The sequence below is a fragment of the Homarus americanus genome, unplaced genomic scaffold, assembly GCF_018991925.1.
Source record: "Homarus americanus isolate GMGI-L3 unplaced genomic scaffold, GMGI_Hamer_2.0 scaffold25013, whole genome shotgun sequence".
In the NCBI taxonomy this organism is placed as follows: domain Eukaryota; kingdom Metazoa; phylum Arthropoda; class Malacostraca; order Decapoda; family Nephropidae; genus Homarus; species Homarus americanus.
Window position 1 is genome coordinate 150,716 of NW_024722158.1, and position 27,178 is coordinate 177,893.

The 27,178-nt window shown below is 44.3% G+C and overlaps 1 protein-coding gene across 1 annotated transcript in view; it reads left to right on the forward strand.

Moving 5' to 3' along the window:
- LOC121861998 (glutamate decarboxylase-like) overlaps positions 1-17,533 on the forward strand; it is a 66,670-nt gene extending 49,137 nt beyond the window's left edge. Inside the window, exons 3-10 of the mRNA XM_042359926.1 lie at positions 7,527-7,660; positions 8,050-8,232; positions 8,393-8,472; positions 8,638-8,809; positions 9,139-9,282; positions 9,615-9,764; positions 14,957-15,154; positions 16,344-17,533. Of these exons, the coding sequence (XP_042215860.1) occupies positions 7,527-7,660; positions 8,050-8,232; positions 8,393-8,472; positions 8,638-8,809; positions 9,139-9,282; positions 9,615-9,764; positions 14,957-15,154; positions 16,344-16,517 (1,235 nt within the window). The 3' untranslated portion in view covers positions 16,518-17,533. The remainder of the gene's footprint in view (positions 1-7,526; positions 7,661-8,049; positions 8,233-8,392; positions 8,473-8,637; positions 8,810-9,138; positions 9,283-9,614; positions 9,765-14,956; positions 15,155-16,343) is intronic.
- The last annotated feature ends 9,645 nt before the right edge of the window (positions 17,534-27,178 follow it).

Genomic DNA, 27,178 nt, shown 5'->3' on the forward strand with positions numbered 1-27,178 from the left:
ACCTCAGCTGTCATCAGGCGGCGATAAGTGATTCAACCAAGACCAACCCCGCTCCCAGCTGATTTGCGTCCCTCCCCCTTCTCCCTGCTCCTTCCCTGCCCTCTCACCCACAACACCTCCCTGTACCCTCTCTCTCTTCTCTCTCTCTCTCTCTCTCTCTCTCTCTCTCTCTCTCTCCTCTCTCTCTCTCCTCTCTCTATGTATATTTGTATATTCTCTTTCTCCTTCCCCTGACCCTCCATTCCAATATTCCAACGTTTACTCCAGGCATATTCCTCCCCGTGACCACATTCCTGCCTTATTACTCCGTGTGTGTGTGTGTGTGTGTGTGTGTGTGTGTGTGTGTGTGTGTGTTGAGGAATGATGCCTTTTCGGTGTAATTGTGAGTAAGGGAAGAAAGGGGAGAGGAGGGGAGAGGAGAGGGAGAGGAGGGGAGGAGAGGGAGAGGAGGGGAGAGAGAGGGAGATGAGAGGGAGGGAGAGGGGAGATGAGGGAGGGAGAGGGAGAGAGGAGGGGAGGGAGGGAGAGAGGAGAGGGAGGGGAGGGGGAGATGAGAGGGAGGGGAGAGAAGATGAGAGGAGGGAGGGGATGAGAGGGAGGAGAGGGAGATGAGAGAAGGGGAGAGGGAGGGAGAGGAAGATGAGAGGGAGGAGAGAGGGAGGGGAGAGGAGATAAGGGAGGGGAGAGGAAGATGAGAGGGAGGGGAGGGAGGGAGAGGGAAGATGAGAGGGAGGGGAGAGGGAGATGAGGGGAGATGAGAGGGAGGGAGAGGAAGATGAGAGGGAGGGGGAGAGGGGGGAGAGGGAGGGGAGAGGGAGATGAGAGAAGGAGAGGGAGGGAGGAGGAAGATGAGAGGGAGGAGAGAGGGAGGAGAGGAGAAGAGGGGAGATGAGAGGGGAGGGAGAGGGAAGATGAGAGGAGGAGAGGGAGATGAGAGGAAGGGAGAGGAAGAGAGGGAGGGGAGAGAGATGAGAGGGAAGGAGAGGAAGATGATAGGGAGGGAGAGAGATGAGAGAGGAGAGGATGAGAGGGAAGGAGAGGAGGGGAGAAGAGAGAGGGAGGAGAGAGGAGGGAGAGGGAGAAAAGGGGAGGAGGGGAGGGAGAGGGGAGGAGGGGAGGAGAGGGAGATGAGAGGGAGGGGAGAGGAGATGAGGGAGGGAGAGGGAGATGAGGGGAGATGAGATGGGAGGAGAGAGGAAGATGAGAGGGAGGGAGAGGGAGATGAGAGGGGAGGGAGAGAGGAGGGGAGAGGGAGAAAGGGGAGGAGGGGGAGGGGAGAGGGGAGAGAGGGGAGGGGAGAGGAGATGAGAGGAGGGGAGAGGAAGATGAGAGGGAGGGGAGGGAGATGAGGGGAGATGAGATGGGAGGGGAGAGGATGGGGAGGGGAGAGGGAGATGAGAGGGAGGGAAGGGGAGATGAGAGGGAGGAGAGAGAGGGGAGGGGAGAGGGGAGAAAGGGGGAGGAGGGGAGGAGAGGGAGAAGAGGGGGAGGGGAGAGGGAAGGAGAGGAGGGGAGAGAAGATGAGAGGGAGGGGGAGAGGAGATGAGGGGGAGATGAGATGGGAGGGGAGAGGAAGAGAGAGGGAGGGGAGAGGGAGATGAGAGGAAGGAGAGAAGATGAGAGGGGTGAGAGGGAGATGAGAGGAGGGGAGAGGGGGAGAGAGAGGGGAAGGGAGAGGGAAGATGAGAGGGAGGGAGAGGAAGATGAGAGGGAGGGGAGAGGGAGAGGGAGATAGTAACACTACCAGTAATCACTTATCTCGGATTTTCGACTCTACCGATTATTTGCCGTATCATTATGTTGATTGAGAGAGAGAGAGAGAGAGAGAGAGAGAGAGAGAGAGAGAGAGAGTCCTCTTCACCACTATACAAACATTCACCAGTACTCCAACACAACACACACACACACTACTACTACTACTACTACTACTACTACTACTACTTTGCTGTCACTCGGAATCGACTATGACGATCATCCAGCTATGATAAAGATATGAGTTATTAGGGATGTCACCTTGGTTAGTGAGTTATGAGGTGACTAAAGAGGCCGATACGGGACAGGCAGCGTCGTTAACAGATGTTGTACATGTGGAGGGCTACATCTAGTGCGGGAGGGGCGGTAGCAGCGTCTGTCTGCCTCGTTAAGCAGTCTGGCTAATCCGAAAGTACGAGTATTGACACCTTCTCCGTGGTGTTTCTCCAAGCGTTACCGTGTGGAGTAATCGACTCTTAGGTGGGGGTCGATTTGGCACTTTTTCAGGTTTGTCTTAAGACTATCCTTATAACTTTTCAGTTGTCCCCCGGTGTTACGTTTACTATTCGTTATGTGACTGTAAAGTAGCTGTTTTGGCAGTCTACTGTCGTCCATGAGGGTTACATGGACAGTCCAACATAGTTGTTCATGGATAATGGTAGCCTCGATGCTTCTACAGTTGGTGTCAGCAAGAATAATGGCATTTGTTCTTGTCTTCCCATCGAACTGGAGGATGGAACGTAAACGTTGGGGAAAGTTTCGCGCCAGGTGCCTCCTGTGTGTGACCCATGTCTCGCTACCATATAGCAGGGTGGGGAGGACCACTGCTTGATATATGTGTAACTTTGCAGATAATTTCAGCCCCTGCAGCTGAAGACGGGTACAGAGTCTGCCAAAGGCTTGAGATGCACATCTGATCCGATGTTGAATCTCTACCATGTGTGCGGTAGTGGACAGGTGGGAGCCGAGGTATTGAAAGTGGATAAATAGAGAGGGTAGTACTGTTAAGCTGGATGGATGGTGGAGTTGTGGCTGAACCAGGGGCAGGCTGAAAGAGAATCGAGTCTTACGTACATTCACCTTAAGGCTGAAGTGTGCATAGGCATTTGCGTAGGTGTTCAGTAATGGAAGCTATCGACACTTTTGTTCTTGCCTAGAGTCGTCTTATGTTAAAAAGACCCTTCACCCGGTACTCGATGTTCACCTGCTGGCTAAATTGGCACTGGCACGAGTAAGGAAGGCAGCCAAGAAGATGGAAAAGAGAGTTGGTGCCAGTACACATCCTTGTTTAACCCCTTGTTTGGATGGGGAAGAACTCTGACTGGGTGCCGTTCATGCCATCGTAGAGTTGCCTCACTATGGCGATGAATTTTGGTGGGCAGCCAAAACGGCTGTGGGTCCACCAGAGGGCTTCCCTGTTGACCGAGTCGAAGGCCTTTAGACGATTAAAGCCATGGACAGGTCACGACACTATTCTCTGCACTTATACTGTATCTGGCGGGCAGCAACGATCATGTCAGTGGTGCCACGTGATGGTCTAAATCCACATTGAGATTCTGGGAGGAAGTTCTCCGCCTCAGGAAGAAGTCTGTTTAGCAGGACTTGGGCGATAATCTTGCCAGCTACGGACAGCAGCGAGATCCCACGAGTAGGCTACAGTCTGACTGGTCTCCTTGTTCTTATAAATGTTGACGATGAGGCGTCTCTAAGAGCGTGAGGGATTTTCATTATACACACACACACACACACACACACACACACACACACACACACACCTCACAACAACTATAATAATAATAATAATATCACAGAAAGCAAACTTGTTCTTGTCCGTCCTGGCTAAAAAGAAGTGGTAGGTGACCCAGGCTGTCCAATCACATCGGCGAGGGAGCTGTCTTTCACCCGTGCGTAGTAATACATCCTGCCACACAAGGGTCCACTGAGGGGAGGGGGGACCGAGGGGAAAGGGAGGGGGAAAAAAGTAGGAGGGGTGTGTGTGGAAGAGTAGAGAAAGGAAAGAGGGTAGGAGGGAGGCTACGTTTGGAGGATAGAATTTGTGCGAGTTTTTTCTTCCAGGATAGCAAACGCGTCATCTATTTGCCAGCCAATCAGATCAGTTTCTCCTACGTCATCTATTTGCCAGCCAATCAGATCAGTTTCTCCTGCTACGTCATCTATACGCCAGCCAAACATCATACGTCACCTATTTACTAACCAATCATAAAACATTAAATCATTGTCTTAACCAATAAGAATAGAGTTGTTATTAAAGTCTTTGGTGTACAGTTGCCTGATTTAACTTACAGTCCCTTGTGTGTGTGTGTGTGTGTGTGTGTGTGTGTGTGTGTGTGTGTGTGTGTGTGTGTGTGTGTGTGTGATAACTCTCCCTCATCCTCTGGGGAGAGTTTGGTGAAGTTGATAACACACACAAAGTCATGTGTACACACAGCCACGTGTATATAATCACGTGTACACACAGACACTTATATACATAGCCACATGTACACATACTCACGTGTACATGCAACCACGTGTACACACATTAGAATGCAGTGTCTTGATTCCAAATCTAGGAGAGAAGAGGGAGGAGGGAGGGAGGGAGGAGGAGGGAGGGAAGTGAGGGTGGGGAAGGGAGGGAAGGAGGGAGAGAGGGAGGAGAGAGGGAGGAGGGAGGGGAGGAGGAGGAGGAAGGAGGTAAAGGGAGGAAGGAGGGAGAGAGGAGGAGAGAGGGAGGAGGGAGGGGAGGGAGGGGAGGAGGGAAGGGAGGTAAGGGAAGGGAGGGAAGGAGGGAGAGAGGGGAGGGAGAGAGGGGAGGGAGGAGGGGAGGAGGGGAGGGGAGGGAAGTGAGGTAAGGAAGGGAGGAAGAGGGAGAGAGGAGGGGAGGGAGGGGAGGAGAGAAGGAGGTAAGGAAGGAGGGAAGGAGGGGAGAGAGGGAGGGAGAGAGGGGAGGGGAGGAGGGAGGGGAGGGAGGGAGGGGAAGTGAGGTAAGGAAGGGAGGAGGAGGAGAGAGGGGAGGGAGGGGAGGGAGGGAGAGAAGTGAGGTAAGGAAGGGAGGGAAGGGAGGGAGAGAGGGAGGAGAGAGGGGAGGAGGAGAGGGGAGGGGAGGAGGAAGGAGGTGGAAGGAAGGGGAGGGGAAGGAGGGGAGAGAGGAGGGGAGAGAGGGAGGGAGGGAGAGGGGGGGGAGGAGGGAGGAGGGAGGGGAAGGAAGGGAGGAAGGAGGGAGAGAGGAGGGAGGGAGGAGGGAGAGAAGTGAGGTAAGGAAGGGAGGGAAGGAGGAGAGGGGAGGGAGAGAGGGAGGGAGGGAGGGAGGAGGGAGGGGAGGGAAGGAGGTAAGAAGGGAGGGAGGGAGGGAGAGAGGGAGGGAAGAGGGAGGAGGGAGGAGGGAGGAGGAGGGAGGGAGGGGAGGGAGGAAGTGAGGTAAGGAAGGAGGGAAGGAGGGAGAGGGGGAGGGGGGGAGGGAGGGGAAGGAGGTAAGAAGGAGGGAAGGAGGGGAGAGAGGGGAGGGAGAGAGGGGAGGAGGGGAGGGGAGGAGGGGAGGAGGGTGAGGTAAGGAAGGGAGGGAAGGAGGGAGAGAGGGAGGGAGAGAGGGGAGGAGGAGGGAGAGGGGAGGGGAGGGAGGGAAGGGAGGTAAGGGAAGGAGGGAAGGAGGGAGAGAGGAGGGAGGGGAGGGAGGGGAGGGAGGTGAGGTAAGGGAGGGGAAGGAGGGAGAGGGGAGGAGAGAGGGAGGGAGGGAGGGGAGGGAGGGGAGGGGAGGAAGTGAGGTAAGGAAGGAGGGAGGGAGAGGGAGGAGGAGGGAGGGAGGAAGTAGGGAGGGGAAGGAGGAGGGGAGGGGAGGAGGGAGGAAGTGAGGGGAAGGAAGGGAGGAGGGAGGGGAGGAGGGATGGAGGGAGGAGGAAGGAGGGAGGAGGGGAGGAGAGAGGGAGGAGGAGGAGGGAAGGAGGGAGAGGGGAGGGAGGTGGGAAGGAGGGAGGGAGGGAGGGACACATTCTCCCCTCAGTACAAAAAATCCCTCATATCCCCGGAAGCTGAGGGAATCCCCGGCCAGAGAGTGAAGTATGGACTGTCGGCCGCCTCCTGGAGGGTACTTTGTGTCTCATCAATTGTCCTGAGCCAGAGGGGGGGGGGGGTGGGGGAGGGGGGAGGGGAGGTGGGAGGTGGGGAGGCTTGTTATGAGGAGGGAGGAGGGGAGGAGGGAGGAGGGGGGAAGGCTTCTGAGGAGGAGGAGGGGAGGGGAGGAGGGAGGAGGGAAGGCTTGCTATGAGTAGGAGGGAGGGAGGGAGGTTAGAGAGAGAGAGAGAGAGAGAGAGAGAGAGAGAGAGAGAGAGAGAGAGAGAGAGAGAGAGAGAGAGAGGTCAACACACAAAGGGGAGGTAAAGCCTGATTTACCCAGTAATTGGAAAGTTGACGATCCGCGCATATGGAGGAGGAGGAGGGAGGAGGAGGGGAGGAGGAGGGAGGTGAAGGAAAGAGTGATGTATGGAAAGGAGATGAACTGAGAGAGAAAAGATAACAGTGTGCATGACAGCAAAACAAATACAGACACAAAGATGGTGGCACCATATAGAGGCGTGTGGCACCATATAGAGGCGTGGCACTATAGAGAGTGTGGCAACTACATAGAGGCGTGTGGCACCATATAGAGGTGTGACATTATAGAGGGGCGTGTGTGGCACCATATAGAGGCGTGTGGCACCATATAGAGGTGTGTGGCACCATATAGAGGCGTGTGGCACCATATAGAGGTGTGTGGCACCATAGAGGCGTGTGGCACCATATAGAGGTGTGTGGCACCATATAGAGGCGTGTGTGCACCATATAGAGGTGTGTGGCACCATATAGAGGCGTGTGTGGGCACTATAGGAGGTGTGTGGCACCATAGAGGCGTGTGGCACCATATAGAGTCGGGCACCATATAGAGGTGTGTGGCACATAGAGGCGTGTGGCACCATATAGAGGTGTGTGGCACCATAGAGTAAGTGGCACCATATAGAGGTGTGTGGCTACATAGAGGCGTGTGGGCACCATATAGAGGTGTGTGGCACCATATAGAGTGTGGCACCACATAGAGGTGTGTGCACCATATAGAGGCGTGTGTGGCACCATATAGAGTCGTGTGTGACAATACATAGAGGTGTGTGGCACCATATAGAGGCGTGTGTGGCACCATATAGAGATGTGTTGCACCATATAGAGGGTGGCACCATATAGAGGGGTGTGGCACCATATAGAGGCGTGTGGCACCATATAGTGGCGTGTGGCACCATATAGAGTGCACCATATAGAGGTGTGTGGGCCATATAGAGTGTGTGGCACCATATAGAGATGTTGCACCATATAGAGGCGTGGCACCATATAGAGGCGTGTGGCACCATAGAGGCGTGTGGCACCATATAGAGGTGTGTGGCACCATATAGAGATGTGTTGCTCCATATAGAGGCGTGTGGCACCATAGAGGGGTGTGGCACCATATAGAGATGTGTTGCACCATATAGAGGCGTGTGGCACCATATAGAGGGGTGTGGCACTCAGAGGCGTGTGGCACCATATAGAGGCGTGTGGCACCATATAGAGGCGTGTGGCACCATATAGAGGCGTGTGGCACCATATAGAGGCGTGTGGCACCATATAGAGGTGTGTGGCACCATATAGAGATGTGTTGCACCATATAGAGGTGTGTGGCACCATATAGAGATGTGTTGCACCATATAGAGATGTGTTGCACCATATAGAGGTGTGTGACACAGTAACTCAGATTGTTCTCGTGTGGTTCACAGGTCACCCGAGGTTCATGAACCAACTGTCGTGTGGCACTGAGGTGGTATCCATAGCTGGTGAGTGGCTGACAGCTGCTGCCAACACCAACATGTTTACCTACGAGATCGCCCCTGTCTTTATCCTGATGGAACACGTAAGTCTCTCTCTCTCTCTCTCTCTCTCTCTCTCTCTCTCTCTCTCTCTCTCTTCAGTATTTAATAAATTTCAATGACAATATATTTTGAAAAGTCATTATATCGTTATTAAATTTTAAGACATTTTTAAGTAACCTGACATTTTCAAACCTCTATACAGATCCCTACTATTATCAATATTTTCATGTTATTGTTTATATTTTCTACGTAAAGTTCTATTCCTCTAAAGTCATTCTATATATTCAAAAATTCTTGGAGTTTTAACATGTAATAGAGCACAAGTCTTGTATCTGCTGCCCTGGTCCTCGCTGCCAGACACAAGATCTTGGAATTTTAACATAACATTTAACATCAATGCGAGATTTAAACTGGGGTTTGTGGCCGCCAGGTGACGATGAAGCACATGAGGAAGATCATCGGGTACAAGGCTGGTGACAGTATCCTGGCGCCAGGAGGTTCTGTCAGTAACCTGTACGCCGCCCTCGCTGCCAGGCACAAAATGTTCCCAGAGTACAAGAAGAAGGGTCTGCTAGCTCTACCAGGCGAACTCTGCATGTTCACCAGCCTTCATGTGAGTTATATTCATTCTGTTCATGTTCCTTCATATGAGGTTTGTTCACTTGTTCATTATCTTTCATGTAAGTTATGCTCACTTGTTCACTTTCTTTTATTTAAGTTTTGTTCATGTGTTTTCTAGAACTAACAGATCTCCCCAAAACCGTTTTCTGCAGAGCCACTACTCCATGATGGGAGCAGCGGCCGCTATGGGTCTTGGTACTGACAACCTTATTGAAGTTCCTGTTGATGAAAAGTGAGTCACTGGTTCACATTCTTACTGTATAATGAGTGTCTTAAGTATGGTTCACAGTCTAATGATAACTATGTAATGAGTGTCTTAAACCTGGTCCACATTCTCAAACATTTTAACGATAAAAAACAAGTCCTCTCATCTCCTTTCAACACTTGTCTCCTCCAGGGGGCGTATGATTCCGTCAGAGCTTGACCGACTCATCCAGGAGGCCAAGGCTAAGGGCAAGATTCCATTCTTGGTGTGCGCTACTGCTGGAACCACCGTCATGGGAGCATTTGACCCCCTCCATGCCGTGGCTGACGTCTGTGAGAAGTATAAACTCTGGTTCCATGTTGATGTAAGTTTTCGTCAACTTTTTGTGTGGTTTAATGGTGATTTATAGTGGTTTAGCTCGTAATTTAAAATATAATAATCTACTTTGATATGTTGTATCGAGAAGCTTCATATGTCTCTGTCAATGTGCAGTTAATAATGAGAATAAAATAATGATGATGTTGTTTACACTCATCACCAAAAAGAATCTTTACTGAGGGATCCGATGAATTTCACAATGAACACCTGGACTCCTGTTGTCTCGGTAGGGTTATCAAAATCCTTCATCCATTGTGTCATATTTTATAACACAAAATCGTAGAGATCCAGTAGTGACGGTGTTGTGTTGTCTAGGCTGCGTGGGGTGGTGGCGTCCTGCTTTCCAAGAACCAACGCCACAAGATGGACGGCGTTGAACGATCCCAGTCTATCACCTGGAACCCCCACAAGCTGATGGGTGTGCTCCTCCAGTGCTCCACCGTGCACTTCCAGGAAGACGTGAGTAACCAGAAGCCTCTACCAGGGTTTCCAGGAAGGTTTCAAGAGTTCTATTAAAGCCTAAATCACAAGTGGGGAACAGGTAGTAATTTATTATGTAGCTTTCCACTCGACCTATCCAAGAGGGACACAAATATATGAGGTAACCCACTTCTTTCGTCTTATTCGTTTAGTCTTTTTCTTCGTCTACCATATACGTATTTCTACTTGTTTTACGTTTATCAGTTACCTTTAAGTATTCTAAGTAACGATTCTTGTTTTTGTTTTTTTCATGGCTCTCTCTCTCTCTCTCTCTCTCTCTCTCTCTCTCACACCTCCTCCTTTACTTCCAGGGTCTGTTGATATCTTGTAACCAGATGTGCGCCGACTACCTCTTCCAGCAAGACAAACCTTACGACGTGAACTACGACACGGGCGACAAAGTCATCCAGTGCGGCCGTCACAACGACATCTTTAAGCTGTGGCTCTTGTGGCGCTCTAAGGTAATGAATAGGGCTTACTAGTAGGTGTTCTGGAGCTCTAAGGTAATGAATAGGGCTTACTAGTAGGTGTTCTGGTGCTCTAAGGTAATGAATAGGGCTTACTAGTAGGTGTTCTGGAGCTCTAAGGTAATGAATAGGGCTTACTAGTAGGTGTTCTGGCGCTCTAAGGTAATGAATAGGGCTTACTAGTAGGTGTTCTGGCGCTCTAAAGTAATGAATAGGGCTTACTAGTAGGTGTTCTGGTGCTCTAAGGTAATGAATAGGGCTTACTAGTAGGTGTTCTGGCGCTCTAAGGTAATGAATAGGGCTTACTAGTAGGTGTTCTGGTGCTCTAAGGTAATGAATAGGGCTTACTAGTAGGTGTTCTGAAACTCTAAGGTAATGAATAGGGCTTACTAGTAGGTGTTCTGGCGCTCTAAGGTAATGAATAGGGCTTACTAGTAGGTGTTCTGGTGCTCTAAGGTAATGAATAGGGCTTACTAGTAGGTGTTCTGGCGCTCTAAGGTAATGAATAGGGCTTACTAGTAGGTGTTCTGAAGCTCTAAGGTAATGAATAGGGCTTACTAGTAGGTGTTCTGGAGCTCTAAGGTAATGAATAGGGCTTACTAGTAGGTGTTCTGGCGCTCTAAGGTAATGAATAGGTCTTACTAGTAGGTGTTCTGGTGCTCTAAGGTAATGAATAGGGCTTACTAGTAGGTGTTCTGGCGCTCTAAGGTAATGAATAGGGCTTACTAGTAGGTGTTCTGAAGCTCTAAGGTAATGAATAGGGCTTACTAGTAGGTGTTCACAATTGCTCTAGGTAATGAATAGGGCTTACTAGTAGGTGTTCTGGTGCTCCTAAGGTAATAGATAGGGCTTACTATGAAAAGCCCAGGTGTTCAGGGCTCTAAAAGGTAATGAATAGGGCTTACTAGTAGGTGTTCTGGTGCTCTAAAGAGTAATGAATAGGGCTTACTAGTGGGTGTTCTGGTGCTCTAAGGTAATGAATAGGGCTTACTAGTAGGTGTTCTGTAGTGCTCTAAGGTAATGAATAGGGCTTACTAGTAGGTGTTCTGGTGCTCTAAGGTAATGAATAGGGCTTACTAGTACAGAGTGTTCTGGAGCTCTAAGGTAATGAATAAGGGCTTACTAGTGCAGGTGTTCTGGGTATAAGGTAATGAATAGGGCTTACTAGTAGGTGTTCTGGAGCTCTAAGGTAATGAATAGGGCTTACTAGTAGGTGTTCTGGCGCTCCTAAGGTAATGAATAGGGCTTACTAGTAGGTGTTCAGGAGCTCTAAGGTAATAGAGAAGACACTAGTAGGTGTTCTGGTGCTCTAAAGGTAATGAATAGGGCTTACTAGTAGGTGTTCTGGAGCTCTAAGGTAATGAATAGGGGCTTACTATTAGGTGTTCTGGTGCTCTAAAAAAGGTAATGAATAGGAGCTTACTAATGGGTGTTCTGGCCTCCTAAAAGATGTGGAGTCTTACTAGTGGGGTGTTCTGGGCTCTAAAGAGTAATGAATAGGGCTTACTGGTAGGTGTTCTGAAATTGCTCTGGAGTAATGAATAGGAACTTACTAGTAGGTGTTCTGGCGCTCTAAGGTAATGAATAGGTCTTACCTAGTAGGTGTTCAGGGCTCTAAGGTAATGAATAGGGCTTACTGTTAGGTGTTCTGGAGCTCTAAGGAGGTAATAGATAGGGCTTACTAGTAGGTGTTCTGGTGCTCCTAAGTGTGAATAAGAGTCTTACTAGTAGGTGTTCAGGAGCTCTAAAAGGTAATGAATAGAACACACTAGTAGGTGTTCTGGTGCTCTAAGGTAATGAATAGGGCTTACTAAGTGGTGTTCTGGCTCTAAAAGGTAATGAATACTAGGTCTTAGTAGGTGTTCAGGAGCTCTAAGGTAATGAATAGGGCTTACTAGTAGGTGTTCTGGAGCTCTAAGGTAATGAATGGGGCTTACTAGTAGGTGTTCTGGTGCTCTAAGGTAATGAATGGGTCTTACTAGTAGGTGTTCAGGGCTCCTAAGGTAATGAATAGGGCTTACTAGTGGGTGTTCTGGTGCTCCTAAGGTAATCAGCCAAAGGGCTTACTAGAGTAAGGTGTTCTGGTGCTCCTAAAAGGTAATGAATAGGGAGGCTTACTAGTAAGAGTGTTCTAGACTCTAAGGTAATGAATGGGGAGCTTACTAGTAGGTGTTCTGGAGCTCCTAAGGTAATGAATAGGAGGCTTACTAAAATGAGTGTTCTGGTGCTCCTAAGGTAATAAGATAGGGCTTACTGAAATGGGTGTTCTGGAGCTCTAAGGTAATGAATAGAGACTTGCAAATAGGTGTTCTGGTGCTCTAGGTAATGAATAGGGCTTACTATTGGGTGTTCTGGTGCTCCTAAGGTAATGAATAGGTCTTACTAGTAGGTGTTCTGGGCTCTAAGGTAATGAATAGGGCTTTACTAGTAGGTGTTCTGAAGCTCTAAGGTAATGAATAGGGCTTACTAGTAGGTGTTCTGGTGCTCTAAGGTAATGAATAGGGCTTACTAGTAGGTGTTCTGGTGCTCTAAGGTAATGAATAGGGCTTACTAGTAGGTGTTCTGGTGCTCTAAGGTAATGAATAGGGCTTACTAGTAGGTGTTCTGGTGCTCTAAGGTAATGAATAGGGCTTACTAGTAGGTGTTCTGGTGCTCTAAGGTAATGAATAGGTCTTACTAGTAGGTGTTCTAGTGCTCTAAGGTAATGAATAGGGCTTACTAGTAGGTGTTCTGGAGCTCTAAGGTAATGAATAGGGCTTACTAGTAGCTGTTCTGGTGCTCTAAGGTAATGAATAGGGCTTACTAGTAGGTGTTCTGGAGCTCTAAGGTAATGAATAGGGCTTACTAGTAGGTGTTCTGGTGCTCTAAGGTAATGAATAGGTCTTACTAGTAGGTGTTCTGGAGCTCTAAGGTAATGAATAAGGCTTACTAGTAGGTGTTCTGGTGCTCTAAGGTAATGAATAGGGCTTACTAGTAGGTGTTCTGGCGCTCTAAGGTAATGAATAGGGCTTACTAGTAGGTGTTCTGGAGCTCTAAGGTAATGAATAGGGCATACTAGTAGGTGTTCTGGTGCTCTAAGGTAATGAATAGGTCTTACTAGTAGGTGTTCTGGAGCTCTAAGGTAATGAATAAGGCTTACTAGTAGGTGTTCTGGTGCTCTAAGGTAATGAATAGGTCTTACTAGTAGGTGTTCTGGAGCTCTAAGGTAATGAATAAGGCTTACTAGTAGGTGTTCTGGAGCTCTAAGGTAATGAATAGGGCTTACTAGTAGGTGTTCTGGTGCTCTCTAAGGTAATGAATAAGGAGAAACTACTAGTAGGTGTTCTGGTTATCCTAAGGTAATGAATAGGGGCTTACTAGTAGGTGTTCTGGCGCTCTAGGTAATGAATAGGGCTTACTGCTAGTAGGTGTTCTAAGCGCTCTGGAGGGTATGAATAGGGCTTACTAGTAGGTGTTCTAGCGCTCTAAAAGGTAATGAATAGGTCTTACTAGTAGGTGTTCTGGAGCTCTAAGGTAATGAATAGGGCTTACTAGTAAGAATGATGGCGCTCTAAGGTAATGAATAGGGCTTACTAGTAGGTGTTCTGGCGCTCTAAGGTAATGAATAGGGCTTACTAGTAGGTGTTCTGGTGCTCTAAGGTAATGAATAGGGCTTACTAGTAGGTGTTCTGGCGCTCTAAGGTAATGAATAGGGCTTACTAGTAGGTGTTCTGAAGCTCTAAGGTAATGAATAGGGCTTACTAGTAGGTGTTCTGGAGCTCTAAGGTAATGAATAGGGCTTACTAGTAGGTGTTCTGGCGCTCTAAGGTAATGAATAGGTCTTACTAGTAGGTGTTCTGGTGCTCTAAGGTAATGAATAGGGCTTACTAGTAGGTGTTCTGGCGCTCTAAGGTAATGAATAGGGCTTACTAGTAGGTGTTCTGAAGCTCTAAGGTAATGAATAGGGCTTACTAGTAGAAGCATTCTGGCGCTCTAAAGAGTAATGAATAAGGGCTTACTAATGCCAGGTGTTCTACCAATTGCTCTAAAAAAGGTAATGAATAGGGCTTAGTAAGTGTTCTGGTACTCTAAGGTAATGAATAGAGACACTAGTAGGTGTTCTAGACTCCTACATTGTGAATGGAGGTCTTACTAGTAGGTGTTCTGGCGCTCTAAGGTAACTGAATAGGGCTTACTAATGCAGGTGTTCTGGAGCTCTAAGGTAATGAATAGGGCTTACTAGTAAGTGTTCTGGAGCTCAGGTAATGGACAGACTTACTAGTAGGTGTTGGTGCTCTAAAAGGTAATGAATAGGTCTTACTAGTAGATGTTCTGGTGCTCCTAAGGTAATGAATAGGTCATACTAGTAGATTGTTACCAATTGCTCTAAAGGTAATGAATAGGTCTTACTATTAGGTGTTCTGGAGCTCTAAGGTAATGAATAAGACTTACTAGTAGGTGTTCTGGTGCTCTAAGGTAATGAATAGGGCTTACTAGTAGGTGTTCTGGTGCTCTAAGGTAATGAATAGGGCTTACTAGTAGGTGTTCTGGTGCTCTAAGGTAATGAATAGGGCTTACTAGTAGGTGTTCTGGTGCTCTAAGGTAATGAATAGGTCTTACTAGTAGGTGTTCTAGTGCTCTAAGGTAATGAATAGGGCTTACTAGTAGGTGTTCTGGTGCTCTAAGGTAATGAATAGGGCTTACTAGTAGGTGTTCTGGAGCTCTAAGGTAATGAATAGGGCTTACTAGTAGGTGTTCTGGTGCTCTAAGGTAATGAATAGGGCTTACTAGTAGGTGTTCTGGAGCTATTTGATTTTTTTTGTAACCAAAGAAAATTTTATCACGCAGGGGGTTGAAGCTAACATGAAGCACAAGAATCACTATATTTGAAGCAGTGTCTCATATTTTGCACCATACAGCGTCAGTTATTCATCATTTATCATCATCCCTCGTCAGTTATTCATCATTTATCATCATCCCTCGTCAGTTATTCATCATTTATCATCATCCCTCGTCAGTTATTCATCATTTATCATCATCCCTCGTCAGTTATTCATCATTTATCATCTCGTACTCGTCAGTTATTCATCATTTATCATCATCCCTCGTCAGTTATTCATCATTTATCATCATCCCTCGTCAGTTATTCATCATTTATCATCATCCCTCGTCAGTTATTCATCATTTATCATCATCACTACACACAGGGTGATGAAGGGTTCGAGAAACACATGGACCATCTGTTCGAGATGACGTCGTATATGATTCAGCGTATGAAGCAACACCCAGACAAGTATGAGCTGTTGAACGACGAGCCTGAGTGTACTAACGTGTGCTTTTGGTACGTCCCTCACCGCCTCCGCTCCATGAAGGCTGGACCAGACAGGCACAAGCTTCTGGGAGACGTAAGTGTGTGTGTGTGTGTGTGTGTGCGTGTGCTATAAGAGTTGAGTGTGTGTGTGTGTGTGCGTGTGTGTGTGTGTGTGTGTGTGTGTGTAATTCTACTACTACTACTACTACTACTACTACTACTACTACTACTAATAATAATAATAATAATAATAATAATAATAATAATAATAATAATAATAATAATAATAATAATAATAATACAGGTATGCGAACCCTTATCCAGCGTCTTGTGTAAACAGTTGTCTGCCAAGGTCACACGTATCTCGCCTGCGACCCGGGGATATGAACCTGGGATACAGTCATAACAAACAGACTGTACTCCCACTGTAACGTCATTACTGAAACTTATTTCTTTTCATTATACAATATTCATGATTCGTGTAGATAGTATAGTGAATTTTTTGTAATGTGAATAAGGTTAAAATACAACATTATTAGAATATTTTAATTATAATACATGAGACTTTAAGCAATAAGGACAAGATTCGGTAAAGGAAGTTATTTGTATTTTTCGAGGTATTTTTTCACTTTTCGATTTTACGTAGTACTCTGTGCGATCAAACTACTCAATTCCGCCAGACAGGAAGGATAGATTCGTTGAAACAATAAAAAACACTAGAGAACTTTGCTTTGTTTTTCTTAGTAATTTCAGACGTTGTACTCTACCAAATCTGTACCAACAATAATTCAAATGATGTACCAAGAAAGTCGAGATTTACTTCGAACAAACTTTCTTCTCAAAATGCCTTAACACGTGGCATGCGTGAATTTCAGCACCACGGAAACAATATGTCTAAGATGGCCCCCGTAGGTGGTGGGAGAACCAAGAGGAAGTGTTAACCAGAGAGTTAAGTTGATAAAGGTGTCTGAGTCAGGACTATGGTGACGGTACCACAATCTGTGACCTTAAGAAAATTTGCTTGAATTCTATGGTGCTAGTGACTTGCCCAAGGTTTTGTTTTGCATAGATACATTGAAGGACTTGAGCTCCAAAATCCAGTAAACCTCTCGAATCTGGGCATCCTCAGGTCCCAAGCTCGCCGGATAAGGGATACCATATCTGTAACAGTAATTAACACATATCTGCTTGTATACTTTTCAAGACGTGTCAGCCTTCAGCGGGAGACACAGTATATACAAGTGTGATTTATCTTTCCCTACACCACCTTTCTCCTCCTGCAGGTTCAGCCTATCCTAAAGGGCCGCATGATGACTGCCGGGACCCTCATGATCGGCTACCAGCCTCTCGACCACCACCCCAACTTCTTCAGAAACATCATCTCCTCTCAGGCCGTAAGGAGGGAAGACATCGACTTCATGTTGGAGGAGCTCGACCGTCTGGGCTACGACTTGTAAAGTGAGGGTGTCGCAACGGGCATGCGTGCGAGTGGTGCTGGGGAGAGAGCGCGTGCGGCCCTCAAGACGAGAGGGACAAGATGAGCTCTGACAGTGTTTCCGTAGGCCCACTCGCCTAGAGGTCTTTGGAAGAATGTTTTGAAGTCTTCCGGAGGACCCCTGGCGTGGATCTCTCCTGCAGACGCCTTAAGATAGCTCTGAGAATCGCCTCTTAAGGAGACATCTTGAGAACTACTCTTAAGGAGGCTCAGAGCGCAGTCTGAAGGAGGATTCTGACGAAGACCAAAACGCAGTACAAACTAAGACTCTCTTAGCGGGACCCCCACCTCTCCTTCAGCGGCGACGACTTAGCCAGGACCCGCTGAGTTGCCCCTCGTCATGAGTCTCTCTGCTCCCCCAAGGAGGGTTTGTCTTGTCAACTCAAGGATCAACTGCTTCAGAGAACATAGAAGCTTTGTTAAACTGGCCACGGAATATGTTGAGAGCATGTTGTATGTTGCTATATGTGGTGTTGTCTTATAGTTTAGTAACGCCAGTGTCAGCACATGTTACCAGTAACGATGCTAAACTACGGCTGGTTGCTGTTTGGAGAAGCCATGACCGGACGGGGTCATCACTCACCCAGGATGACCTCTCCTCGAGCGGTGTCGTGCACGGACTGACCTACTGAGAAAGGTCAAATGCAGGTCAACAACCTTAGTACCACCCGCACTGACCTCTATCAGAACGGGTCATACAATGAGAGACCCTAGCATGAACCGTAGTCTAGAAGAGGTCATGTATGGGTTGACCTTGACTGGATGGTGTCGTGGATGGTCGGAGCACCGTGACTGAAGCAATAAAGTAACTCACTCTAGTTCTTCGTCAGGAATTTCTGGTTGAGATAATCCGCCGTGTTGTCAAACCTCTTCCCGGTACTGTGACCACACCATGTTTACTGCCACACTACACTTAACCACACCATATATACTACCACACTACACTTAACCACACCATACATACTACCACACTACACTTAACCACACCATATATACTACCACACTACACTTAACCACACCATATATACTGCCACACCTTCGAATGGTCTTGGCTACGCGGCACATCGTGGGAGTGACCAGACTGCGGACAACGGAAGCAATATTTTTGTTGGGTCGTGTTGTTAAAATTATTGTTATGATGTACCATGTGGCTCTGTGCACGTCGTGGGCTGTGGGCCGACTGTGGGTTACGGAAATGATTTATAGGAGCATGAAGAATAAGTTTACTGTTATCTTAGTAATAAGAGCTTAATGGAGAGAGAGAGAGAGAGAGAGACGCATTAGTTTATGGTTGTAAGCCGATGGTTTTGGTGACAACGGAATAGATGGTGACCTGGTGATATGTGTTTTTGAGTTACTGGTGACCTGGTGATATGTGTTTTGGGGTTACTGGTGATCTGGTGGTATGTGTTTTGGGGTTACTGGTGATCTGGTGATATGTGTTTTTGAGTTACTGGTGATCTGGTGGTATGTGTTTTTGAGTTACTGGTGATCTGGTGGTATGTGTTTTTGAGTTACTGGTGATCTGGTGATATGTGTTTTTGAGTTACTGGTGATCTGGTGGTATGTGTTTTGGGGTTACTGGTGATCTGGTGGTATGTGTTTTGGGGTTACTGGTGATCTGGTGATATGTGTTTTTGAGTTACTGGTGATCTGGTGGTATGTGTTTTTGAGTTACTGGTGATCTGGTGGTATGTGTTTTTGAGTTACTGGTGATCTGGTGATATGTGTTTTTGAGTTACTGGTGATCTGGTGATATGTGTTTTTGAGTTACTGGTGATCTGGTGATATGTGTTTTTGAGTTACTGGTGATCTGGTGATATGTGTTTTGAGTTACTGGTGATCTGGTGATATGTGTTTTGAGTTACTGGTGATCTGGTGATATGTGTTTTTGAGTTACTGGTGATCTGGTGATATGTGTTTTTGAGTTACTGGTGATCTGGTGATATGTGTTTTTGAGTTACTGGTGATCTGGTGGTATGTGTTTTTGAGTTACTGGTGATCTGGTGATATGTGTTTTTGAGTTACTGGTGATCTGGTGATATGTGTTTTTGAGTTACTGGTGATCTGATCTGGTGATATGTGTTTTGGAGTTACTGGTGATCTGGTGGTATGTGTTTTTGAGTTACTGGTGATCTGGTGATATGTGTTTTTGAGTTACTGGTGACCTGGTGATATGTGTTTTTGAGTTACTGGTGACCTGGTGATATGTGTTTTGGAGTTACTGGTGATCTGGTGTTGGGAATAATGAAATCTGGTGATGGTTTGTCTTGGTGAAGCGTGTTTTTGTTTTAAAATTCGTGGTGATACGCCGCTCTACTGGTGAGACAGACTTAGCAACAACTGTCGGGACCCTTGATTCAGACTGAGTTAATGTACGTGTACCTGGCTTATGTACACACCTGAGAATATATGTTCACCAGCTTCTACACACACACACACACACACACACACACACACACACACACACACACACACACACACACACACACACACACACACCAGATGTCACCCTGGTAAACGCATTCTGAGCTTGCTGCACATGTTCGTAGCTTGGTAATGTACACCTCGACGCGTGGTTGAGTGTACACATGACCTATATGCTAAATACATCGTGTTATTATTCTTAAGATAAAGTGATACCCCTTTCTAAGTGTCTCCAGCACGCAGCCTTGCACTTGTTCACTTAACTGTACGTCACTTGTAGATTAAACTCTGTATGCTAGATGTTCAGCTCCTATGCACTTAAATGTTCAGCACTTGTAAACACTTATTCGTTCAATGCACCTGTTCACTTTAATGGTCAGCACCTGTGCACTTACCTATTGAACACGTGTGCACTTTAATCTTCGGCACTGTATACTTAGACAGATTGGCACAGTACACTTTAATGTTTAGTATTGTACACAATAATGTTCAGTATTGTACACTATACTGTTCAGTATTGTGCATTATAATGTTCAGTATTGTACACTGTATAATGCTCAGTATTGTACACTATGTTGCTCAGTATTGTACATTATACTGTTCAGTATTGTGCACTATAATCTTCAGTATTGTACACTATAATGCTCAGTATTGTACACTATGTTGCTCAGTATTGTACACTATAATGTTCAGAATTGTACATTATGTTGCTCAGTATTGTACATTATGTTGCTCAGTATTGTACACTATAATGTTCAGTATTGTACACAATAATGTTCATTATTGTACACTATACTGTTCAGTATTGTGCACTATAATGTTCAGTATTGTACACTATAATGCTCAGTATTGTACATTATGTTGCTCAGTATTGTACACTATAATGTTCAGTATTGTACATTATGTTGCTCAGTATTGTACATTATGTTGCTCAGTATTGTACACTATAATGTTCAGTATTGTACACAATAATGTTCAGTATTGTACACTATAATGTTCAGTATTGTGCATTATGTTGCTCAGTATTGTACACTATACTGTTCAGTATTGTGCACTATAATGTTCAGTATTGTACACTATGTTGCTCAGTATTGTACATTATGTTGCTCAGTATTGTACACTATAATGTTCAGTATTGTACACTATAATGTTCAGTATTGTACACTATAATGTTCAGTATTGTGCATTATGTTGCTCAGTATTGTACACTATAATGTTCAGTATTGCACACTATAATGTTCAGTATTGTACACTATGTTGTTCAGTATTGCACACTATAATGTTCAGTATTGTACACTATGGGTTCAGTATTGTACACTATGTTGTTCAGTATTGTACACTATAATGTTCAGTATTGTACACTGTGGGTTCAGTATTGTACACTATGTTGTTCAGTATTGTACACTATAATGTTCAGTATTGTACACTGTGGGTTCAGTATTGTACACTATGTTGTTCAGTATTGTACACTATAATGTTTAGTATTGTGCATTATGTTGCTCAGTATTGTACATTATGTTGTTCAGTATTGTACACTATGTTGTTCAGTATTGTACACTATAATGTTCAGTATTGTGCATTATGTTGCTCAGTATTGTACACTATAATGTTCAGTATTGCACACTATAATGTTCAGTATTGTACACTATGTTGTTCAGTATTGCACACTATAATGTTCAGTATTGTACACTATGGGTTCAGTATTGTACACTATGTTGTTCAGTATTGTACACTATAATGTTCAGTATTGTACACTGTGGGTTCAGTATTGTACACTATGTTGTTCAGTATTGTACACTATAATGTTCAGTATTGTACACTGTGGGTTCAGTATTGTACACTATGTTGTTCAGTATTGTACACTATAATGTTTAGTATTGTACACTATGTTGCTCAGTATTGTACATTATGTTGTTCAGTATTGTACACTATGTTGTTCAGTATTGCACACTATAATGTTCAGTATTGTACACTATGTTGTTCAGTATTGTACACTATAATGTTCAGTATTGTACACTATAATGTTCTGTATTGTACATTATGTTGTTCAGTATTGTACACTATAATGTTCAGTATTGTACACTATAATGTTCAGTATTGTACACTATGTTGTTCAGTATTGTACACTATGTTGTTCAGTATTGTACACTATAATGTTCAGTATTGTACACTATGTTGTTCAGTATTGTACACTATAATGTTCAGTATTGTGCATGTTGTTGCTCAGTATTGTACACTATAATGTTCAGTATTGTACACTATGTTGCTCAGTATTGTACACTATAATGTTCAGTATTGTACACTATGTTGTTCAGTATTGTACACTATGTTGTTCAGTATTGTACACAATAATGTTTAGTATTGTGCATTATGTTGCTCAGTATTGTACACTAGAATGTTCAGTATTGTACACTGTGTTGTTCAGTATTGTACACTATGTTGTTCAGTATTGTACACAATAATGTTCAGTATTGTGCATTATGTTGCTCAGTATTGTACACAATAATGTTCAGTATTGGTACACTATGTTGTTCAGTATTGTACACTATGTTGTTCAGTATTGTACACAAATGTTCAGTATTGTGCATTATGTTGCTCAGTATTGTACACTATATTGTTCAGTATTGTACACTATGTTGCTCAGTATTGTACACAATAATGTTCAGTATTGTACACTATGTTATTCAGTATTGTACACTATGCTGCTCAGTATTGTACACTATGTTGCTCAGTATTGTACACAATAATGTTCAGTATTGTACACTATGTTGTTCAGTATTGTACACAATAATGTTCAGTATTGTACACTATGTTGTTCAGTATTGTACACAATAATGTTCAGTATTGTACACTATGTTATTCAGTATTGTACACTATGTTATTCAGTATTGTACACTATGTTGCTCAGTATTGTACACTATGTTGTTCAGTATTGTACACAATAATGTTCAGTATTGTACACTATATTGTTCAGTATTGTACACAATAATGTTCAGTATTGTACACTATGTTGTTCAGTATTGTACACTATGTTGTTCAGTATTGTACATTATGTTGCTCAGTATTGTACACAATAATGTTCAGTATTGTACACTATGTTGCTCAGTATTGTACACAATAATGTGCAGTATTGTACACTATGTTGCTCAGTATTGTACACTATGTTGTTCAGTATTGTACACTATGTTGCTCAGTATTGTACACAATAATGTTCAGTATTGTACATTATGTTGCTCAGTATTGTACACAATAATGTTCAGTATTGTACATTATGTTGTTCAGTATTGTACACTATGTTGCTCAGTATTGTACACTATGTTGTTCAGTATTGTACACTATATTGTTCAGTATTGTACACTATGTTGTTCAGTATTGTACACAATAATGTTCAGTATTGTGCATTATGTTGCTCAGTATTGTACACTACATTGTTCAGTATTGTGCATTATGTTGCTCAGTATTGTACACTATGTTGTTCAGTATTGTACACTATGTTGTTCAGTATTGTACACAATGATGTTCAGTATTGTACACTATAGTGTTCAGTATTGTACACTATGTTGTTCAGTATTGTGCACTATATTGTTCAGTATTGTGCATTATGTTGCTCAGTATTGTACACTATAATGTTCAGTATTGTACACTATAATGTTCAGTATTGTACACTATGTTGTTCAGTATTGTACACTATAATGCTCAGTATTGTACACTATAATGTTCAGTATTGTACACTATGTTGTTCAGTATTGTACACAATAATGTTCAGTTTTGTACACTATAATGTTCAGTACTACTGCACTTCAGCGTTCAACACTGTACTGTACACTATATCTGGTCAGTATTTGTGCACTTTAAAAAGTTCAGCACTGTGCACTTATAAATGTTCAGCACTTTTATTCTTTCACACTCAGTATTGTACACTTAATGTTCAACACTTGTACACTTCATAGTTGCACATTGTACACTTAATGTTCAGCACTTGTACACTTCATAGTTGCACATTGTACACTTAATGTTCAACACTTGTACACTTCATAGTTGCATATTGTACACTTAATGTTCAGCACTTGTACACTTCATAGTTGCACATTGTACACTTAATGTTCAACACTTGTACACTTCATAGTTGCATATTGTACACTTAATGTTCAGCACTTGTACACTTCATAGTTGCACATTGTACACTTAATGTCCAACACTTGTACACTTCATAGTTGCACATTGTACACTTAATGTTCAACACTTGTACACTTCATAGTTGCACATTGTACACTTAATGTCCAACACGTGTACACTTCATAGTTGCATATTGTACACTTAATGTCCAACACTTGTACACTTCATAGTTGCATATTGTACACTTAATGTCCAACACTTGTACACTTCATAGTTGCATATTGTACACTTAATGTCCAACACTTGTACACTTCATAGTTGCACATTGTACACTTAATGTTCAACACTTGTACACTCGGCTCTACCTAAATGTTCCACAATATACATATAAATGTACGTAAATTCTCCGCACTTTACACTTTAATGTTCAGCACTTGCACAGCACACTTAAAATGCACTTAGTTATTCAGCACTTGTACACTTTAATGGCCAGCACTTGTACACTTTAATGGCCTGCACTTGTACACTTTAATATACTTAGATATCAGCACCTCTACACTTTGCTACATTGAATGCACTTAATTCTTCAGCACTTGTTCACTTTAATGTCCTGTAGTTGTACACTTAATGCACCTTCAGCACCTGTACACTTAATGCACCTTCAGCACCTGTACACTTAATGCACCTTCAGCACCTGTACACTTAATGCACCTTCAGCACCTGTACACTTAATGCACCTTCAGCACCTGTACACTTACTGCACCTTCAGCACCTGTACACTTCATCGTCCATTTTAAAATACTTTTTTGCACACTTTAATAACTACAACTCCTCTTGTAAGTGTTTTGCATGTCTCTCAGTGTCACTCAGTGTCTCTCAGTGTCACTCAGTGCCACTCTGTGCCACTCAGTGTCACTCTGTCACTCAGTGCCACTTAGTACCTCTGTGGCACCATCCGGTTCAGTGCCCGAAGCTTAACCACCCGTGTGTTGTTACGTCAGCTCTGTGTCTCCCTCTCTCAACAGCGCCGTCTACCGTATCTGCCTCATACTTCACCTCTCTTCTCCGCAGCTTGTCAGAATACACGTCTATGAGGGTGTAATATATGTTGATTGGTCCTCATACACCATGGTCTATACTGAATGGTCCTAGCCTACGATGACGTGAGGCAGTGTACTCCTCGTGAGGACCAATAGCTCACGGTCCAGTCAGCGAGGACCAATCAGTGAGCATTATTTACACCCTGGCGTGTAAACTGGCCAGCACGCATGAGCTTGTTGCCTTTGACGTAAAAAAAACTTGGTGTAACACAGACAAACTAACATTAGAATATTTTCCTGATGCACGTTGACCACACATCTGGTATTTTCACACACACACACACACACACACACACACGCGCGCGCGCGCGTTAAAGACTTATCTCACCTGTTTTGGTTGAATTGCTTGCTACCTGTCTGACACCCAGCCTTAACATTACTGCTAAAATATTCAGCAAAAGGAGTGTTGCATAAATTGATCAGTTGCGAAGAAACCCCTGATAGAGTGTAGCAACATTCATATCATATACCCCGTTCAATATCATGTAACACAATTGTCACTTGTAGATGGATGAAACACTGTGTTGGTCAGCAGTTAACCACCAACCTCTGGGCACAGGTGATGTGAACAGCCAGGGAGGAAAATGGTGAAGTTATATTTCACTAAAACAACAGTAGGAGGAAAGTAACGAACCTGTACAGTGTATCAGTTAACACTAACGAACGCTGCTAAATGTTACTCAAATGAAAACCTCTAGTGATTCATGTAGCCTTAGTTAGTTATGGCTGACAGTGAGAGCTCTCAGTTCTTGGTTGAAAATGAGAGCTCCCAGTTTGTGGCTGACAGTGAGAGCTCTCATTTTATGGCTGACAGTGAGAGCTCTCACTTCGTGGCTGACAGTGAGAATCTCAGTTCGTGGCTGACAGTGAAAGCTCTTGGTTCGTGACTAACAGTGAGAGCTCTCACTTCGTGGCTGACAGTGAGAGCTCTCAGTTAATGGCTGACAGTGAGAGCTCTCTCAGTTAGTGGGTGACAGCAAGAATTCTCATTTGGCTTAGTGAGAATTCTTTACTGGCCAACACAAGACTTCCTTAATCTACAGTGACTTTAACAATGACTCACATACTTCAACTACCAACTCATATCCACATATTAACACACATAACCACATATACACAGAGGCTCATTAACTCTACCGACATACACACAAACCAACTTACTAAACTGTTTCAATTGTTATCACTTTTTTCACTTTCTTGTTCCACATGTTAACAATTAATTCACACTCTTGTTCAATGTGTTATCAATCGTTCACACAATTGTTCCACCTGTTGTCAAATTGTTCTTTATTCAATTGTTCCACCTGTTGTCAAATTGTTCTTTATTCGCCTTTTGACTTTTCCACCTTTCTGTTTAACTTGTCATATAACTCATGACATTGGTTCCATCCTGATCCGAACTGTTCAAATTCCTGGTTCATTTGTTACTAAATTGTTCATGTTCTCGGTTAGAATGTTATCTATATATGTTTACAGTCCAGGTTCACTCGTTAACAAGTCGTTCACTCTCTTGGTTGACTTGTTGCTTCGTTGAGCTTCACTACATGAGCTAAACACACCCCTCTAGGCTGAGTCGATCCTTCGTGTCATAAATTCGAATCGCATCAACTTCTTCATTTCAACTATTGCTATATCTCTCACTAGTCGTTAGTTCGTGTGATTCATTCATTTGTTTCACTAGTCGCTGGGTCAAATGATTCAGAATCTGTTTCACTAGTCGCTGGGTCATGTGATTCATTCATTTGTTTCACTAGTCGCTGGGTCATGTGATTCAGAATCTGTTTCACTAGTCGCTGGGTCATGTGATTCATTCATTTGTTTCACTAGTCGCTGGGTCAAATGATTCAGAATCTGTTTCACTAGTCGCTGGGTCATGTGATTCATTCATTTGTTTCACTAGTCGCTGGGTCAAATGATTCAGAATCTGTTTCACTAGTCGCTGGGTCATGTGATTCATTCATTTGTTTCACTAGTCGCTGGGTCAAATGATTCAGAATCTGTTTCACTAGTCGCTGGGTCATGTGATTCATTCATTTGTTTCACTAGTCGCTGGGTCAAATGATTCAGAATCTGTTTCACTAGTCGCTGGGTCATGTGATTCATTCATTTGTTTCACTAGTCGCTGGGTCATGTGATTCAGACATTTGTTTCACTAGCTCGACGAATGTGACTCTCTCAGCTCGGTGTTTCGTCTGCCTCAGTCATTGGCTCGTTTGATACACTCTCTTGTTACTGCATATAAAAGTACGTCAGCACTACGAACAAGAGGCAGTTGGTGGGTTGTGTTACAGCTTGGTGGGTTGTGTTACAGTCTGGTGGGTTGTGTTACAGTTTGGTGGGTTGTGTTGCAGTTTGGTGGGTTGTGTTACAGTCTGGTGGGTTGTGTTACAGTTTGATAGGTTGTGTTGCAGCTTGGTGGGTTGTGTTACAGTCTGGTGTGTTGTGTTACAGCTTGGTAGGTTGTGTTGCAGGTTGGTGTGTTGTGTTACAGCTTGGTGGGTTGTGTTACAGTCTGGTGGGTTGTGTTGCAGCTTGGTGAGTTGTGTTATAGTTTGATAGGTTGTGTTGCAGCTTGGTGGGTTGTGTTACAGTCTGGTGGGTTGTGTTACAGCTTGATAGGTTGTGTTGCAGCTTGGTGGGTTGTGATACAGTCTGGTGTGTTGTGTCACAGAGCCAGTGGTGCACAGTGTCCAGCTTGTGGGTTAGGACATACGAGAATCAGTCGCTGGTGTCTCCTTGTACGTAACGTTACCCTGAGAGAATATTTTTGTTGACTCCTAGTGACCTGCTCGACCATCCTGACGCCACCGCTCGCCTCCATCACAGTCCATCACGTTAACTCCCATCCCGCCTTGAGACCACATAGAGGAATATTGAAATTAAAATGTATTTATTCATTATATACTAAGGAAGAGAGTTTAGTGAGTGTAAAGAAATTCTATTATTGTTAACTAATCGTTAATAATTTATCTAAATATTG